Source organism: Drosophila sechellia, chromosome 3L (genome assembly GCF_004382195.2).
Source record: "Drosophila sechellia strain sech25 chromosome 3L, ASM438219v1, whole genome shotgun sequence".
NCBI classification, from domain to species: Eukaryota; Metazoa; Arthropoda; class Insecta; order Diptera; family Drosophilidae; genus Drosophila; species Drosophila sechellia.
Genome location: NC_045951.1, coordinates 14,743,230 through 14,760,767, shown reverse-complemented (window position 1 = coordinate 14,760,767; position 17,538 = coordinate 14,743,230). Strand labels below are relative to the sequence as shown.

Here is a 17,538-nt window from a genome sequence, read left to right as displayed (position 1 = left end):
TATGGAGAAGAAACCCAGTGAATGTAGGCAAACTATTTAAAAGTTGTCGAAAAGTATAGTATATATTTCACAGGTCCCAGTTATTTACTGAAACGACAGGAGCGAGTCTCGGTCGAGGGACCCCAACGGATCTACATAAAGAACACGCAGGTGACGAAGGTAAGGGAACTCTTCCGACGTCCGTTGGCTAGAGTTTCCGGTTCCACCTCGATAAAGCCAAAAGCGCCGAGTTCATTTTCCTCTGTGAAAATTCAAGAAACTCTCCAGAAGGTGGAAGTCCTAAACGTGAGGATCGGCCATGAGTTAAATAGACTGGAGCGCTTTCGCAATCATTTTCTCGAAGTCAAAGAAGCTATGAACCAAACTCCGTCTCTGGAGAAGGTGGAAGTAAGAAACCTGACTTGGAGCCAGAGCTTGAAGGCGAATCAAGCGAAAGAGAGTCCTCTGTCCGTCAATAGGAGTCCTGCATCCGGTTCTCAGCTGAATGTTAAGTGGGCCAAGTGCCGCACCATCGGAATCGCAGTCACGAATAAGTCTCCAAACGCCGATAAAAAAAGAGCCAGGGGAGGTTACTGTTGTAATTGCGATTATTGTACTCAAGGCATCCAATCTGTGTGCCAAAACCAGTATGGAACTACTCCCTGCTGCAACTGCTTGGGCAACTGCTCCGGCAACTGCGACATGGCGTATCATCAACACTTCTGTGCTTACGGTGATCTCAATGGAGGGACCCCATCACCCCATCAGGGTACACAATTTGGAATATCTTATATCATGTATCCGCGTCCAACTTGCGGAAGATTAGTGACCGATCTAAATACAGAGGTATTTTGCCGCCACTGGAGTCCGAGAATCGAACGTGCTGTAGCACCAAAGGGGCGAAAGGATTGTGGAACTCAAGTTAAATGCCAGGAGAAAAGAAATCGCTCTAGAAGTGGAAAGTACCTTAATAATAAAAAACTGGAATGTAATGTTAAGAGGGAGGCTACTTCACCAGTTCACAATAAATTTAGAAAACCTGAGAAAGCGATAAAAATTGAGCGGAAGAAAGAGCACGAGTCTACCAAGGATCATGGAAAAAAGAAATGCAAGCCGATAGACAGCCGTTTTTCGTCTTCGAAAGGAATCCCCTGTAAAGCTCTGCCATCCAATGTTTGCTCAGATGAACTTAAGGATGAAATCGATTCGCAAAGTTACCAAGAATATTTCAATCTGTATAATCAACAAAATTGCAAGCCTCCGGATCCGAATCCCACATACACAAGAATGGCGGGTAAGGAAGATACGAGATTACCAAAACTTGAGGATAATAGTTTTTCAGATAGGATTACGGACCATTTTACGGAGAACTCATATTCATTTGAAGGTGATACTGAACATGATTGCTTGCGCTGCAAAGAAAGAACTGCTCACTACCAATTGGACGACATTGGATCTGGCACTTCCATTCCAGATGGTGTTCCATATCGGTGTTGTGATGAAAAAGTTTCTTATACCAATGGTTATGGTTATGCTGAGGAAATGGGGTACATCAGTCCAGATGCAATCCTACGAGTTAAGTCCCATATCGATAGAAGCTTTCAAAGGAGCGGTGAAGCCACAAATGCAAATCGCACACATGCCCAGCAATCCAAATCCTTGATGTCGAAGGGCAATAATTATAAAGCAGTAAAGTGGGAGCACTCCGAGAAGCGTGTGCAGCCAGATGCGAAGTGTGGTGATAGGCGAATAGGAGCTTATCCATTTCAGCGATCAGTTACAGTCCAAAGCAGAGGACCCACCAGCTATACCTCGACACCTCCTCAGCATCCCTCAGCCATGCATGAAACTAAGGACACCCAGACGGAGTGTTCGTGTCGGGAGAGGCCTACGCAAACAGAGTGGCATATCGGTATGGATAAAGGCTGTCAAGTGTGCCGGGAACACCAGCAGTTTCGGGATCAGCTCAATCCTGCATCAGCAGCTTCATCTCATTCCAGAAAGTTTCCCTATAATTCAATGGCTACCATGGAAAGCGAAATTGCTAAAGCTGTGATGAAAAGCACGTATTTCGATAAAGAACATTGTATTCCTGCCAGATCCAAACACGAAACTTCAAGCAATAGTAGAAAAAGATCAGATTACGGTCATGTCCATGAAAAGGGACACTCCGTGGTGGTGGATTGCAGGGAAGGTAGTCCAAGAACACAAGGAGAAATCCAGCACATTACCTATAAGCAGCCTGTTCCGCAACAAGTCCAGACTCATCCATATAGTCCACGGACACCACCGCTATCTTATAGCCAACATAAAAGTTATAAAAAAGAGTACATTACCCAGACTCCTCCACAAGCTGGCGCAAGTTCCCGGAGCCACAGTCCATATAGAAATAGTTCTGTAGAAGATCTATCGTTGAGTTCTCATAAAAGTTCTAGGAAAGTTCTAGCAAATTCCCGGAGCAGCAGTCCGTATAGAAATAATCCAGCTGAAGATCTATCGTTAAGTGCTCAATCACAATGTTCTCAGTGTCAGAAAAACTCTGAATCCACGTATATTCAAAATATGCCCGGAAATATTGACTGTTTTCGAACTGATGACGATTCTTTCCAAATGGAAAGACAGCATTGCACCAATGACATACCCTCGAGATGTGTGGAGACTCCAACTGAATGTGTTTATTGTGAAGGAGACCATCCTGAACAGTCCTGTAAGCAGCATAGCCCAAGATCGTGTATGTCTTCCCCAAGACAACTTTCAGTTTTGGAGACAGTCTGTGAAAAGCGCACGCGAACAGTGACCTTCGAGGACGAGAACGGGGGCCTGACCCAGGAGGAGGATGTGAAGGAAAGTTGTCGCAGTCGCATCGATTGGGAGCGCGCCCTCAAATACCACACATCAGATCACGGCGATGAGACGGATTATACAGGAGCTAGCTCCACTTGCAGTAAGTAATTCGCTGAAGCTTTTCCATGGGTGCTAAATATTAGGATGTATACTACTACATATTATTGGTACTTTATACTTTAAAGTTTATTTCATTTCTCTTTAGGATCCAGCAGCTCTGCGGAGCAAACGTGCAATGAGTCCACCTGCGATGATGACTTCGCCAGCTGCGATGAGTCGCATCCGCAGACCAATCACATGCGAATACCTTCGTTTAATGGCTGTCCCTGCATGTACCAGACATACATGAATTTGGCCACCATGTGCCAGAACGAATGTGGTGGCTTCATTCAATGAGAGAGTCCTCGATCCGAGATGACCGTGCCCGTCGTTGCATTAAATTTTTATTTAGTTTTGACAATCTTATATTTTTACAATTTCGATAACCCAGCCAAACAATAAATTTGAGATAACAAATTAAATAAGAAGCGTATGCATAAATATACTTTTAATTAAAGAGTCTTCGATGGCACCCGGGGGCTGACCTCACGTGTCCTAGCCTGATTGTAACGATCATCGGCGAGATTTCGACGCAGATCGCTTACCTGCTGCTCAAACTTCTCAGCCAACACCTCGTGGCGCCTACAGCGGGCACGCTCCTCCTGCAACTGATCCTTTTGGGGAAATTTAATAATTATTATTTGAGTCATTAATTGGGGTTTTTAAAAAAAGGCTTTAGTAAAGCGGTAAACCTTCACTGCCGCAACTTACCAAAGTTTGTTGGAGCTGACGTTGCAGTCGGTCAATTTCAATTTTGGAGCTAATATCATCGTCTTCCTGACGCTGCTGATCATTGTGCAAGCGCCCGAGCATGAGATCAGTGGTTTCGGTGGTGACCTGATTAATGGCCAAGCTCTGCTGAAGCTCATCGCGCAGTTTTTCGCATTCTTTTCCAAGCTGTAGATAAAATTATTGATGTAATATTGAATAGCAAACCCATTAGAGCTACTTACAAGCGCAATTTAGTTTGTTAGATCTATATAGTTAGAGTATGGTTAGAAAGCGTGGTAGACTACAGCAGAGTGTTCTAACTAGGATACAGATACGGAAAGTGATCCGGACCGGAGCTGAAGCTCACCTTTTTGCGAATTTCATTCACATCATTCAGTTCCGCATTGAGTTTGCTTCTTTCCACATCGAGCTTATCACACAGCTCCTTGCGCGCCTCCAAATCCACCTTCTGGACACGGATGTCATCTCGGGCATTCGCAAGCTCCCTTTCCAGACAACGCACAGAGGCCCGGGCGGCGGTCAACTGCATTTCCATATCATGAAGTTCGCACTGGCGATGCTGCAGCTGTTCCTTCAGGCTGTGCACCTCGCACTCCAGCTCACAGATCTGTCGTCTGCGTAAAAACATATAATAATTGGTAATAAAATCTTATGTACATGCCAATTAATGCAATTAAGTACTTCTAAATTTTATTGCGTGCTAAAACTAATTTAAAGTGTTATCCGCTGTACTTAGTTCTTTTGATTAACAGCTCTTAGTTCTCAAGGTCCTATCGAATCTTAAATTATTTAATAAATAATGAAACTCACCTGAACTCAACCGCCTCGCACTCCAGACTTTGGTTGTTACCCTCCAGGGTAGCATGGCCCTGGGTTAGACAGTGGTACTGATCCAGCATATCATCGCGCTCCTTTTCCTTGAATTTAGAGGACACCTGTATACCGACTCGAGAGATTCGACTTATGAACTAATTATGGTAATCAACCAACCTTCTGGATGAGCAAATCCTCGGCCTTCTTCACCTCCTGTACGTACTTGTGCAGCTGCTGCTTCATGTTGGACACCTGAAGCTCGGAGTCCGTCAGCTTCTTTTGCAACGTCCTGGCCTCCACTTGGGCATCGCTCAATTTGTCCACCAGCCGGCTGTGGGGCAACAAGTTAGGTGTGTGTGTTCATTGGAAAATCATGGACAAAAAAACCCCCCTAATGATCGGAGGGAAAAAAAGGTTTGTCCCAGCGCGGAAGCAGTTCTATGATATCTTCACCTCGCTAATGACTTTTTTGCTCACCGATTCTCTGCTATTGCCTCATCGCGACTGGCTTTGAGTGCCACAATCTGCTGGCGCAGCGTTTTACTTTCCGTCGAGGTCTCCGTCAGTTCTGAGTCGCGCTGCCGGTTCCTGTTGGCCAGTTTTCTGTAATGGTGGGACAGAGGGAATCGTTGGAAATCAATTGGAATCAATGCTAAAGGCGTAGCGCAATCAATGCCACTGTCTGCCAGAACCTGACCCTCTTCCGATGGCCATAAAGAGGGGTTAACTGAATAGGTGCACTACCAAAAAAAAGGGGAAATTTTAGAAAGCAATAGATATAACTTTGGATACAAACAGCAGTACTTTTTTGTTTTCAAAAAGGTTATAGAACGATTTTTAGAAAGATTTGAAACATTGTTTAATATTCCAGCTGAACTCTAGATGACCTTTTGTAGTTTCATCCGACAGATTCAAATAATTATAGAACATAATGCTTTTGTACTTTAGTCAGCAAACATATGTAATTCAAATGAATAGATTTAATTGTTTACTAAATCTTTGCGATAAAAGTAGCAATGAATCATGCTCAGTGCACGAGTGGATAGGAGTATCTAGCATTAACTACCCATGCCAGGCACGTAGCCACACACATCCGCACTTGGCCAGAAGCTCAAGAACACACGGCAGTCAAAGTCGCCATCGAATCGCCACAGCCACAGCCGTATCCATCGCCGTCCGTCAGTCCGTCATTAAGGCTAAACAAAGTTCAAATACCCGTAACTGCCGCCGCTGACGCAGAGCTGAGATGGCTAAGATGGCTAAGAGAGAAACTGACATTTCGTTGTTACCTTTTTGGCCAAGGCGGTTAGCACGTTCACACACATCTATCTACTGGGCCTCACCTTTTGAAAGAGCGGATATGGGCAGCAAGAGCGGGCCATTCAAGAGCTGGCTCATGCCGTGAAAACATGGCCCAAACCATGGCTCGCTCAGACTTTTGTTACCTGCCCAAGCGAACGGACGCCGCGATCGCTTAGTTGCATCGGTTGGTCAGTTCAGTTCTGTCCTAGGGAACAACCAACCGTCTCAATCGAAAAAGTGCAGCGAATATCTGTGTTTTTGTTATTGTGCGTGATTGCTGAAACCAAATCAAAACAAATTGAGCCCTCTACCAACCAGTTTGCACATCGAGTTGCAAAAGGTGCGATCGCAAATGAGGGTTCCATTCCAGATAAGCCAGCATTAATACAATGTGGAAGAGGAAACCAAAAATATTTGCTCGAGTTAATTCTCAGTAGTCCATTGTTATCCCATATAAACAGCAGATTTTTACCTGATTTTGTGTGAAGTGTTGTTATTTTTTATCAAATAAAAACAGAACTAGTTTGGGAAACAATAAAGCAATGTATGTGTTAAATCAGTGAAACAACAGAACAGTTTATAACCAAACAATAATTATACTTCCACATGGACTTCTTCTTAAATCATTTTTTGTTGTTTAGCTATATAGTCTATAAGGATCAATTAACTGAACAATATTTGTAAATTAATTGAAAAAAGCAAGGTGGAGGGAGAGCCTAAAAAAAGTATGAAAATATATTTAACAATTTATGCAAGATTACAAAAAATTAACAAATGGACCCAACAATAGAAACCGAAAAAGCAGTGCAATAAAAGCCCCACAAAAAAGTTTATAAAAAGCCTACAAAGGCACCGAACAAATGTAAACTGCAATTTTGGGTCATAATTGATAAGGGTTTCACTTGCAATTATGAGCCCATTAATTTTCTTAATTAGGTTTATAACGCAACCCTTAATAAATCAAGTTAGTAAGCTAACAAGCAAGTTGCGTGATCTAATGATAGGTTTAACAAAAGATCCGGGAAAGCAAGAATTATAAACAATTCTTAAAAGTTAAGAAATCATCTTATAAACTTCCAGATAAACAGAAAATACACATAACAAACAAAATATTTTTTAAAATCCATTTAGTGTGTGACCAAAAGATAAAAGTATTCAAACAAATCCCAACGATATTTAATAATATCATAGGATAAATCATAAACACATGCAAAACGAACAAGGAAACCAGATCAGCGAATCCAAAAGGTGAAACACCTAGAGCGACTTAATTGATTTGTATAAAGGTGATCACATTAAATCCAGTTTCTGTGTGTTAACAACACAGCTTGCGAAAGATGCCAATTCGAGTGGAGTAAATGGGCCGGAGAATCCCAAGTTGGCCAGAATGAAAAGCTGACGTAGATGAAAAACCAGTTGCCAATGCAACCGCCGCCGGGTTAGCAGAGCGATCCAAAACGGGCCGCAAATCACGCAATCCGTACCGCCCAAGTGTGGCACCTTTCGTGTCCGGCGGCGGCGTTGTGGTGATCGCTTCGCTGGCTGTTTGTGGCTGCCACATGTTTCATCATCTTGCGGCCGGTTACATAAGATGGGCTAAGCGAGCCGTTGGAAAAGAGCAGAAGATTTCTGACCAGCGGTCGGCAGCTGAGGCGAAAAGAAGTCAAGATAAATGGGTATTTGGGTCATGGTTAACCGCGCGCGAACCGTTTACTGGTTTTCAGTGTTTTGGGTTTTTGGCCTTTTAGTTTTCATTTTTTTTTTTTTCCTTTCTTTTTGCGCTGCGGTCCGGCCAACATGATAATCAGTTGCCCCAAAGGGTTGGCTAATTCCAATTGGACCCGCTTTAAAACCCTACGCCGGTGCAGCGGTGAATTGATTTTTAAACAGCAGCGGACACAATGGAAAAGTCATCCATCATCCGGTTTAATGGTAGCTTCCACCCCCGATTTCTTGCAAAGAGCAGGGGGAAGGTCTTACTACAGCTCGAACTTAATTTAATTTAATGTCTTAAATTCAAGCTAAGTCAATAGTTAATTTTCAAGCAAACGAACCCTCAAAAATGCCGAAATCTATTCATTATACAAATCGATTATTAATGGTCCAACACAATAAAATATTATGCTTTTTTAACACCTTTGTATCAATACATTATAGATTTTTAAATTCTGATCTATAGTGTTTAGCATCTCGACCTAGAAAATGTATTTATTTCTTGTTTAGATGTGTAGATTGGTTTACTAATCAATATAATCCCTTTCGATTTTCAGATTCACCATGAGGCGTCGCAAAGTGCTCATCTGCTGGGCTGCTCTGCAGGCGGGCAGCTCCATTCTCACCTGCCTGCTTCTCCTACTGACCACCGGCCAGAATCCGCAGCAGGTGGCGGCCGGAATAGTGCCGCCTCCGTGGAGTGATCCCGCACAGAATCCGTGCGCCAGCATGTCCGGTGGCTGGCAGTTGCTGTACTGGGCACCTCTGAAGAAGTGCTTCAAGATCTTCACCCTCGGCTATCCATGTCCGGCAACCATGGAGCTCAGTCCCACCGCAGTCAGTGCCAAGCGGAAGGATGCACCTGCAGCCGAGTGCCGCTGCCCTCCGGGAACTGCACTTAGTCCGCTTCACGAGAATGTGTGCTACAAGCTATACGAACGGGGACCCTGCCAACCCGAGGAGTACTTCCAACCCGTGCCGGATCAGGTCAGGAGGTGAGTTGAGTTCGGTTCTTAGCTCAAGCTATTTGAATTAAGCAACTGGCATGTTCGCATTTTCACTTCCTAAAGGTTACACGTTCTCTAGTCGTATAAAACTTTTGATTTCGATTGCAAAACTCGAGTTTCAACATTAATCATGAGTTTAGAGAAAGTTCTGGTGCACTTAAGCAATAGCGGAAGCATTCTACTTTGATATCTCGTTTTTATGCGTAACGAAAGTTCATTACTGCTTCTCGAGAATATAGTTTTACTTTTACGACACAACCTGTCGTTTTTAAAACCTAAAATATTTACTTTTCATTACATTTGCTTTACATAATGATACACAATACTAAAAAGATTGATGGCTAATTATCCGAAAACTTCACTGAACATAATTTGTAAAGGAACGACATCTTTCTGGCTATACTGATTTATCACCATCATGGTTTATTTTGATCTTATTCCTATTCTTGCTAAATTAAAATCATATAAATGATGAGCATAATGGTCACGTAGAGAAACAACTTAGAAAGAAGTAGTGCGTTCTGACCATCCCCTATGTCGTGATCAGGAGCAGGATTGAGTGGCTCGTCAATATTCAGATTAAATGATAGGGACCCATAGGGAAAGAATAAACAAAAAATCAAATACAAAAATAGTCCACATTCCACATCATTTTTGTAATCCGACCAAACGCCAGTTGGACGCGGCGGAGTTTTATTCCGCGGATCCTCCGGCCTTTTATCATTTCGTCCGTACACCGGTATTACTTTGCTCCTATCCACGCCCGACTTGCACACGGGACACACTGTGTGATCGGGTTGCGTCAATATCCACTGGTGCAGACATGACCAGCAAAACAAATGACCACACATGCTGACCACGGCATTCTGGGCGGTGTCTAGACATATGTTACACTCGTAGAACGATTCATCTTTGGTGTCCATATCGAAAGTAATTTCAGCCGACATTGTTTCCGATGTGTGTGTTGCTAGCGCAGGTAATTTTGTTCAAGTCTAACCGTCTTCTCAAAATAAAATGAAGTAATCTCAACAGTTCATGTGATATCAACAATAATCTATCAGACTTTCCATATTTTGAAAACTCTTTCGCTCCAATGGGTTCATATTCATATAGGATGATGTGCGTCGTATACACCAATTAAAAGTTAACTAAACTATATCCAAATCCTTTCCAGAACCGCAACCGGCAACCGTTGGGGTACGTGCAAGCGACCGCTGCATTGCCCGGAGGACATGCTCTACTGGCCGAGGGACAACAAGTGCTATGCGAGGCATGGAAAGGGTCCATGCAGCCGCGGAAAACTTCTCGTTCGCAACGAGGAGGGACTGGCCGAGTGCCGCTGCGAGGATGTTGGCGAGTTGGCCTCGTTCTACTATCCGGCGGAGGAGTCTTGCTATGAACACTACACCAAAGGACCCTGCTCGACGCCGGGTCACATCTTCTTGCCCGGCGGGCGATGCGACTGCCAGCGGCACTTGCCGCACTATCATGCTCCGCATCAAATGTGCTATGAGCTGGGTAGGATTGGGTTAAATATAACCCGTTAATTTGCAATTACCGCCTTGGAAATGCTGTTCCATCTCACCATAATTTTCTCCTATATCGTATTAAATGTTCTTCAATTTTTCAGACACCCCTGGTCCCTGCCCACCTGGTCACATCTTCCGCATACCCGACGAGGTCCAGGAGACAACGGGCACCACCCTGCAGCTTTTGCCGCGTGCCCAGTGCCAGTGCAAGGAGGGCTATGTGCCCTGGAGCGATGGCATCTGCTATCGCCTGTACACAAGGGGTCCCTGTGGGCCCAATGAGTTCCTGGTCAACGGAACCAGCTGTGTGCGCAACTTCTGTGGCAAGAATCGCCTGTACTTCCCAGCGGAAGATTCTTGCTACAGGATTGGATCTCAAGGCCCATGTGCCCTACATCAGGTGGTGATCTTCGACTTCACCGCCAGGCCATCCATCGATGGCATCTCCTACAATGGAATGTGCGGTTGTTCCGGTGTCCTCACTAATCTGGATCAGCAGTGCACGGGAGATGGTGCGGATAAGGAACAGAATATATGCGAGTCCACGCCCGGAATGGTGGAGATCAATGGGCAGTGCCACAAGCTGTATAGCCGAGGACCCTGCGGCGCGGGTCAGTGGTTAGAGCCACTGAAATCCCAAGCCACGAATGGCACCTCGATTTTGGTCCACGCCAGTCGAGCAAAGTGCGTCTGCCGGCCGGGTTACACGCCCTCGGAGTCGGATCAACGCGGCATGAGCAACTGCAGCGCTCCGAGTGTCAGCCTGGCGAGGTATTTAACCAACGAGCGACTCAACTCGAAGTTTCTCAATGATCTGCACCTTGGTGGGACCACCTAAAATCCCCAATCTTCAAGCTATTTTCTGTCTGGTTGTGATGACTTCTACTCTTCCACCGCATGCCCACCTAATTTTCCCCATTACACCCCTATTACCCTGTGTTTTTGTGTTGCATGCTCAGTGTTTATGGATCGATTCGATCACTTGTTATTCAATTAACCATTTTGTTCTCTTTTAGGTGGTTTTTAGAAATATTCGGTTAACGTGTTCGATAGGAAGAGACAGTGCCATTAATGTATTACATCGACTAATGTACGAGTTGTATTTAAGGAAAATCCCGATAAGGAAAATAAAACAATTTGAAAGACTAACAATATAGTGTCTAGAAAAAATAACATATTTTTAATATTAGCAGGAAAATGAAGTCAATTATTCTGCAACTCTTTGGTATCTGGTTCTAAAGCACAAACGAAAAAATTATCACACTCACCGCAATTGATCCTCCAGGTCCTTCACATTCTGCTCTAGGGCATTCCGCTTTTCTTTGCAATCCTTTAGCTCATACTCCAGTTTGTATGCCCGCTCAGTTTTGGTATCCAATTGATGCTAGTAAAGCAGAACAAATAGTGTTAATATGTCTAGCAAATAGAATGAGTTGGAGTTACCAGAAGCGTATCCTTCTCGTGTTCTAGCGATATGTAAGTCTGCCGCAGAGCTCCTATGTCCATGCGGAGTTGGATTACCTCGCTGCGATTGGATTCCCGGCTCGAGTCCAAGGTGCTTGCCCGCACATCAGCCGACTGTCGTTGACGCTCGGCAACCAAAAGTTTACTCTGATAATCCGCTATGATTCGCTCGTTTTGATCGTTTAGCATGCTGCCAATAAATAAATAACAAATTAATAAAAGATAGAAATAAATGATAGCCTATCTGTAAGCAATTCCATTGTTACTAACGTTATTTGACCATTTTCGGCCTTTAGTTGGTCAATTTCGGTTTGCATGGAGGCCACACGCTGCCTCATCTGCACCAAGTCCTCCTTAAGCAGCGCCAGATTCGTTTCAGATGGCAGACGAGCCGAGTTAAGTTCCCGATTATCGCGTTCCATTTGCCGCAGGCGGTCGTTGAGCTCTTCGTTTCGCAGGCGCAGCGCCTTTAGCTCATCGGCATGAAGTTGAACTGTGCTCAGTTGCTTCTCCCTCAGGGTATCCCGCTCGCAACGAACCCTTTCAAGCTCGGACCTGGCGCAATCTCGCTCCCGCTCCACCCTTGCAATGGCCGCCTGGACGCAGTCACTCCTATTGCTAGTTACGGTGGAGGTAATAGATGAAGCTGTGGGGGGCGGCATTGTCTCATACTGCACACTTTTTGTTGGGGAAAACTGCTGCTTTCCTCCATGAAACAGTTCAGATCGCATGGCCTTTAACTCCTCGTCCTTTGATGTAATTTGGGCATGCAAGAAGGCGATCTCCGACTCGGAACCGGACTTGCTCATCAAACGCAGGTATTCCTTCTGGAAGAAGTCCCGCTCTGATGACAGGCGTATTTTCTCTTCATCCAGGGTGACGTTGGAATGTTTATTCTGATCCTTGAGCTCCTTCTGCAGCTCTATTATCTTTGCTTGCATTTTTTGAATTTTCTTCTTATGCTTTTCATTTGTGGCCTGTAGTTCCTCTTCACGACGAGTCAAAAGATTTAGGCGTTCATTAAGATTATGCTTGTCACTTTGGTTGGAAGCAAAGCCACCGGCCAGTCGGTGATCCTTTCCCTTCTTCTTAAGCTCCAACTGCAGTTGCCTAAGTTCCAATTCCTTGGCATCGATCTCCGCATTGGCCTGCTGTTCCACTTGCAAAGCAGCTTCCTTGAGCTCCTCCAGCTGCGTTTGGAGCTTCATTTTGTCCTCCTCGGAGCTTAGAGCCCGCTGCATGGCATCGTGCATCTTGTCCTGGAATTCTCGAACTTGCATCATTAAATCGCTCTTCTCGCGTTGCAACAGATCGATGTCCTGGGAGAGGGCGCCCACGTCCTTGTAACAGCAATCCTTGGCCAAAGCCCCCAGAGGACGTCCTCCTGCTAGCATGTCGTTTAAGCGGCGAATCTCTCGATTTCTGGCCTCCACTTTGCGCTTGAAGAACTCCAGTTGTTCTCCGGCTGCCGTAAGTTCGTTTTGCATCGTGTCTAGCTCCTCCTGGCCACTGGTTTGCGTGACTGTCACACCGTCTTTGGTCGTTGTGGTGGTCTTCTGGAATACCCCAGCATTGCATTTTGTGCATTTAAGAGCACTGCTGCTGGTGCCCAGTGTAGTTGGCAGCACAATGCCCGAACGCACTGTGGTTATAAATGGTTTTTTGGCTGGAAAGCAGATCATTTTAATAAAACGAATGTGAATCAAATAGAGAGGTTCAATTCTACTTAAATATCTTTCTTAGACCTACTCAGACGTCCAATGCCAGCTGTCGGCTTTTTGTGCGTGACCGATGAAACCATTTGCTTGGTGAGCAAAGCGTCCAGTTGGCTTTGTAGCCCATCGTTGTGGCTCTGCAAGTGCTGCTTATCCAACTCCAGATTTCGGATCTTTCGCTCGGACTCTGGAAGTGTTTAAGGCACTGATGTAGTTGAAAATCAAACTAAAATCGATTAGAACATACCACACAGGCGCAGCTCGTAGTCCTCCCTGTCCCTCAAGAACTGGAGATGCAGTTCATTGCACTCGGCCAGCAGGCGAGAGTTGTCACACTTGTATGGTTCGACACCCAGCTCCCAACAGGTCTTTTCCTGCCGAAAGGAAAACCACAACAGAAGGTTTGCTTAGCAACCAATCGAAAACCACAACATATAAGAAAGAGCACAACATATAAAAAAGAGCGTAGGCTTAAGAAACTAACGTGTTAATATCATTGCAGGTATTTCACGTTCATTTTTAGGGATTTAAATTAATTGTATAATCGGGCATATATAGAATGAGAATACTGAAAAGAAACATCAACTATGGGTTTCTCATGGGATCCTTACAATTATAATCATATTTATGTGACAGCTATTTCTAGATTGACAAACTCTTTTTAATCGTAACAGCACCAACCTCAATCTCTTCAGTAAGAAATTTTAATAATATTATAGTTACACATATATGATCGAGATAACCCGAATGTCTTATACTCCCATTTGGTATACACACCTCCAGCAGCTCGGCCACCTTTTTCTTCGTATCCCTCAAACATTCTGTGGTCTTGATTAGGTCCCCGAAAACAGCCTGCAATGTAAAAGGTACAGGATTATGCCAAAAATTAAATATTCCAGGGTATGAATGTTACCTGAACCAGTGGAATGGCCAAAACGGGCAGCGTCTGTGTGAAACCCATGATGTCCAGTTTGCAGCGAAGGTCTTTAAAGTCGCCATCGTTGATATTCATGGAAAAACACTAATAACAGCAAAAAAAATCACAAGTTTTCTCCTAAGTGCCCTAAATTTCAGAAAATGCGCAATGAAAACAATGCTATTCAATCAAATCAAAACAAAACCGGACTTCAACCGATATTTACTTAAACATATCGGTTATCGAATGTGACCATCACACCTCAGCAGAGAAAGCAATCGAAAACTGGTTTTAGTATTTTATTACCGTATGAAAAATACCGCCGATTTCCCAGAAAAAACGTTATATTCAAAATAAAATGTAAAAGCTGAAAATCAATTATATATAAAAGCCTTTTAAGATTGTACCAGACTTAGCTAAATAATTGACCTCGTTCAAATCAGAATGGTTCCATATTGGTGTTTATTAAAAAACTAAACTGTGGATCTACGATTAGTCAACAACAAAACAGTAAAAGTTCTTATACATAAAAGGCGCTTCATTATCTGATATAAAATTACGTTCTGGCTTTTCCGAGGAAAACGGATTTACAGTTGGTGGCATTACGACATTGAAATGCCGATTCGATTGGTTGATAAATTGAATCATATCCAACGGGGCCTCGTATTTTGTATAGGAAGTAACTACGATGGGGCAGTTGAGATTAAGTGCGGCTTGAATGGTATCTGGCCAAGTATCCTCCAGAGCGAAACCAGTTGATCGGTACAGACCGCAGTTAAAGAAGCAAACTATGAATTTATGTATAATAATTATTATTAGTTTCGGTTAAATGACTATAAACTTACTCAAATTCGGCTGAAGAAAGTGCGCCTCTTTGCAGTAATCGTGATATAAACTATTCTCAAAAAGATAGTTAACCGTTCTCTGGGCTTTTCTGCAGAAACGGCAGCATCTAAATAGATTGATAATCTTTAGAAAAATGTTTAAACCATTAAAAGCTGTGTCTCACTTGATTTTCTTTAGCTGTTCAAAGGATATATTGTTAGGATTAAGTTCAGGTCCAACAAAGACCACATTCAGAGTTTTCACCGCTGGCGTTATGTGGAGCAGGAAGAGTTCCCATTTCTGCAGCATATCCGCCTCGAATTCGATCTCGGCTCCAATTAAGTGAAGAGTCATCTCCTCGCAGTTTCTGAGGCGCTCGCAAAGTTTCAGGGCAAACCAGGCAGTTAATGGGCCAGTGGACACCTGGGTAAGTGCTGCGTACTCACACTCGTTGGTAACATCTTTAATAAGTATATTAATGCATTATAAAAAATTCCTAGAATACTTTGTGTTTACTTACTAAAGCTTAGCTTCTTCATCACCTGCTTGGTGTTGGAGCAAGCCATGGGCAGCTCTCTAAGAATCTTTCTGGGCAGAGATGGCTCCATGCGGCCGAACTTTTCCTGAAACATGATGAAGGCCTTGAAAATCTGGTAGGCTCCACACCACTTGGCGTGCTCCTTGCCTCGGTGCTCCGGCTTATCCCTGCAGAAAGCCAACTCGCCACATCCTCCGCACATGGATAGACGTTTAAAGCGATGCTCCCGGCACTTTGAGTCGGCACAGATCAGAGGGAATAGGAGCAACTCCCTCTCCGTTGCGCTGAGCTGACGATTCATCTCCTTCTCCACCTGGCGAATGCACACGATCCGGTAGGAACGGAACTGTTCGTCACTGAAGTCGCCGCACTTGTAGAACATCTCGTGACCTGCATCCGCCACACCAAAAATTGGCAATTAGTGTGATTTATGAATTTGTGAATCGCGGAAAGACACCCACCATTGCGGTCCACCGTCTGGCGCAGGGCGTAGCATAGCTGGCGGTGCTCCTGGTCTTCTTTCATGTGCCCACTGCTGCAGTAGTAGCTCAGTCCACAGCGGGAGCAGGGTATCCGATTCTGGGCGCACAGATCTGATTTGCAGAACTGATGAGCGAGTATAATAAAAGGCTTAGTAAAATAAAAATGCAACACTAATCCTATAAAATCAAATTGTATAAAAATCTTATTAATGTGACCTTTAAATTTGTATATAAAAACAAGAAAGTAAGCTGTAGCCGACTTCATCGACTATCAGATACCTGTTACTCATCTAGCTTGAATGCCACCAGTAATGGGCATATCGATAAAAATGATCAAGAAACCATTTTACCTGTTACATACTTTTCAACGAATCTATTACGCCCTTTTCCTCTAGGAGTGTAGGGTATACAATTGCACAAGTTTTAACCTATAATCCCTTCAGCAATTAAGCCCAGTTTGTAAAGACTACTACCTACATTGCACAGGGAGGCCATAAAGTATTGCCTTGGCTTATAGATGTACTCCACATACTCCTCCACTTCCTCATCGGATGACTCGACATCGCTGGGCGGCGCTTGGCTGAAAAGCTTTCCAAGATTGCTGAATAAAGCGGCTGCTGGGGATTCACCAGATCCTATTAAGCATATTTTAGTTATCTTGAATTGTAAATACTTCTTAATAATAATCAAATCACGAACCCTTTGGCAATTTGCTGCCCAAGCACTTGAGCAGATCATTTATTTCCTCTTCTTTGGAAATTCCAGATGCCTTGGCTTCTGTTTTGACTTTTGGAGTCACCGAAGCACTCGAAATCTTTGGTTTCTTCTCTTCACTTTTGATTTCCTTTGGTTGGGTAACTATTTTGACCGGATCAGTTGATGCCTTATTTTCACTGGATGGCACAGCACTATTTTTGGCCAATAATTTCCTACGTAACAGTTGCTGTATCAGCCGAATTGTATCGTTCTCTTGCGGATTTTCCACTTGACCAATTTGTGATAAAGATTCAAGCAGAGGGTTTCCACTTGTAAGTAAGGGATTTTCCACCGGAGATTTACTTTCTATAGAAGTTGCCGCTTTTGAGCCATTACTTTCGAGTGGAGCACTTTTATCTGGAGATTCCCCCTGATCCTGCTGCACCTGGTTGATCTTGTTGCGCTGGCGATTCCGAATCCTTGGCTTCTTTTTGTGGACCCCCGACTGGTTCATGTTAGCTGCGTCTATCTTATTTCGAGTGCAAAATTACCCAGAGCACGTTGCTCAATTGAACGAACAATGAAGAATGCGCATTGTTCTTGGTCGGGAGTCTTGCGGTCCGCCTCGATTCAATTGGCCGCTAGCCATCGCTTCTCATCGCGGCCGCAAGCCCAAATGTATGCCCTGTCTATTTTTGTTGGGCACGGGCCTGACGATGTCTGACAACGCCAGCCGGTATCTGAATCAGCATCCCGCATCCAAATCTCAATCCGCATGGGCTAGCGTCCATTATTATTCTCGAGTACCAGCGTTTGATTAATTCTCTGCCTATCTCAACTAATTGCGTCAACAAGCAGAAAATTACACTGAAGTCCACTCTGTG

At 44.0% G+C, this 17,538-nt stretch overlaps 5 protein-coding genes across 12 annotated transcripts; 2 read left to right on the top strand and 3 right to left on the bottom strand.

Annotated features, from left to right (window-relative positions):
* Positions 1 to 34: 34 nt before the first annotated feature.
* LOC6605747 lies at positions 35 to 3,244 on the top strand. Of its 2 annotated transcripts, XM_032717584.1 has the most exons (3): positions 260 to 1,273; positions 1,322 to 2,923; positions 3,029 to 3,244. In XM_032717584.1, exons 1-3 carry the CDS (start codon positions 355 to 357, stop codon positions 3,217 to 3,219), a joined length of 2,712 nt encoding a protein of 903 aa, XP_032573475.1. In that variant the 5' UTR covers positions 260 to 354; the 3' UTR covers positions 3,220 to 3,244. The 2 variants fall into 2 exon arrangements, with proteins under 2 accessions (XP_032573476.1, XP_032573475.1); XM_032717585.1 differs by having other exon boundaries at positions 35 to 2,923.
* A 9-nt stretch (positions 3,245 to 3,253) lies between these two features.
* On the bottom strand, positions 3,254 to 14,301 carry LOC6605746 (centrosomal protein of 135 kDa). Of its 4 annotated transcripts, none has more exons than XM_032717582.1 (13): positions 14,111 to 14,301; positions 13,975 to 14,049; positions 13,445 to 13,571; positions 13,232 to 13,384; positions 11,753 to 13,148; positions 11,462 to 11,672; positions 11,287 to 11,402; positions 4,945 to 5,070; positions 4,645 to 4,798; positions 4,465 to 4,589; positions 4,001 to 4,268; positions 3,634 to 3,819; positions 3,254 to 3,536 (listed from the first exon to the last, which is right to left on the bottom strand). In XM_032717582.1, the coding sequence occupies exons 1-13, from the start codon at positions 14,207 to 14,209 to the stop codon at positions 3,375 to 3,377; spliced, it is 3,198 nt and encodes a 1,065-aa protein (XP_032573473.1). In that variant the 5' UTR covers positions 14,210 to 14,301; the 3' UTR covers positions 3,254 to 3,374. The 4 variants fall into 4 exon arrangements, 2 of the variants coding, with proteins under 2 accessions (XP_032573473.1, XP_032573474.1); XM_032717583.1 differs by having other exon boundaries at positions 4,465 to 4,571; XR_004361681.1 differs by lacking the exon at positions 3,254 to 3,536 and having other exon boundaries at positions 3,727 to 3,819; positions 3,876 to 4,268.
* Positions 5,867 to 11,167, top strand: LOC6605744. 4 transcript variants are annotated; one of them, XM_032717587.1, is made up of 5 exons: positions 6,898 to 7,017; positions 8,040 to 8,477; positions 9,664 to 10,007; positions 10,120 to 10,789; positions 11,035 to 11,167. In XM_032717587.1, the coding sequence occupies exons 1-5, from the start codon at positions 6,977 to 6,979 to the stop codon at positions 11,057 to 11,059; spliced, it is 1,518 nt and encodes a 505-aa protein (XP_032573478.1). In that variant the 5' UTR covers positions 6,898 to 6,976; the 3' UTR covers positions 11,060 to 11,167. The 4 variants fall into 4 exon arrangements, with proteins under 4 accessions (XP_032573479.1, XP_032573480.1, XP_032573478.1 ...); XM_032717588.1 differs by lacking the exon at positions 6,898 to 7,017 and adding an exon at positions 5,867 to 6,109 and having other exon boundaries at positions 10,120 to 11,167; XM_032717589.1 differs by lacking the exon at positions 6,898 to 7,017 and adding an exon at positions 5,874 to 5,957 and having other exon boundaries at positions 10,120 to 11,167.
* On the bottom strand, positions 8,888 to 9,589 carry LOC6605745 (E3 ubiquitin-protein ligase RNF185). The gene has a single exon (XM_002030525.2). The coding sequence runs from the start codon at positions 9,434 to 9,436 to the stop codon at positions 8,939 to 8,941; it is 498 nt and encodes a 165-aa protein (XP_002030561.1). The 5' UTR covers positions 9,437 to 9,589; the 3' UTR covers positions 8,888 to 8,938.
* Positions 14,302 to 14,556: 255 nt separating the features above from the next.
* LOC6605741 lies at positions 14,557 to 17,369 on the bottom strand. Its single transcript, XM_002030521.2, has 7 exons — positions 16,658 to 17,369; positions 16,436 to 16,593; positions 15,938 to 16,082; positions 15,459 to 15,866; positions 15,123 to 15,399; positions 14,959 to 15,065; positions 14,557 to 14,901 (listed from the first exon to the last, which is right to left on the bottom strand). The coding sequence occupies exons 1-7, from the start codon at positions 17,166 to 17,168 to the stop codon at positions 14,606 to 14,608; spliced, it is 1,902 nt and encodes a 633-aa protein (XP_002030557.1). The 5' UTR covers positions 17,169 to 17,369; the 3' UTR covers positions 14,557 to 14,605.
* Between the last annotated feature and the right edge of the window lie 169 nt (positions 17,370 to 17,538).

Bases quoted from the DNA above. Each gene is read 5' to 3' on its own strand.
- LOC6605747 (XM_032717585.1), top strand. From the start codon at position 355: ATGAACCAAACTCCGTCTCTGGAGAAGGTGGAAGTAAGAAACCTGACT. The intron at 2,924-3,028 runs GTAAGTAATTCG...ATTTCTCTTTAG, and splicing joins AGGAGCTAGCTCCACTTGCA to GATCCAGCAGCTCTGCGGAG.
- LOC6605744 (XM_032717586.1), top strand. From the start codon at position 6,977: ATGCAAAACGAACAAGGAAACCAGATCAGCGAATCCAAAAG. The intron at 7,018-8,039 runs GTGAAACACCTA...TTCGATTTTCAG, and splicing joins CAGATCAGCGAATCCAAAAG to ATTCACCATGAGGCGTCGCA. The intron at 10,008-10,119 runs GTAGGATTGGGT...TCAATTTTTCAG, and splicing joins TCAAATGTGCTATGAGCTGG to ACACCCCTGGTCCCTGCCCA.
- LOC6605745 (XM_002030525.2), bottom strand. From the start codon at position 9,436: ATGTCGGCTGAAATTACTTTCGATATGGACACCAAAGATGAATCGTTC.
- LOC6605746 (XM_032717582.1), bottom strand. From the start codon at position 14,209: ATGAATATCAACGATGGCGACTTTAAAGACCTTCGCTGCAAACTGGAC. The intron at 11,403-11,461 runs GTAACTCCAACT...CTGCTTTACTAG, and splicing joins ACGAGAAGGATACGCTTCTG to CATCAATTGGATACCAAAAC. The intron at 4,590-4,644 runs GTTGGTTGATTA...GTCGGTATACAG, and splicing joins AGGATTTGCTCATCCAGAAG to GTGTCCTCTAAATTCAAGGA.
- LOC6605741 (XM_002030521.2), bottom strand. From the start codon at position 17,168: ATGAACCAGTCGGGGGTCCACAAAAAGAAGCCAAGGATTCGGAATCGC. The intron at 16,594-16,657 runs GTTCGTGATTTG...TATGCTTAATAG, and splicing joins GGGCAGCAAATTGCCAAAGG to GATCTGGTGAATCCCCAGCA. The intron at 15,400-15,458 runs GTAAGTAAACAC...TACTTATTAAAG, and splicing joins GATGAAGAAGCTAAGCTTTA to ATGTTACCAACGAGTGTGAG.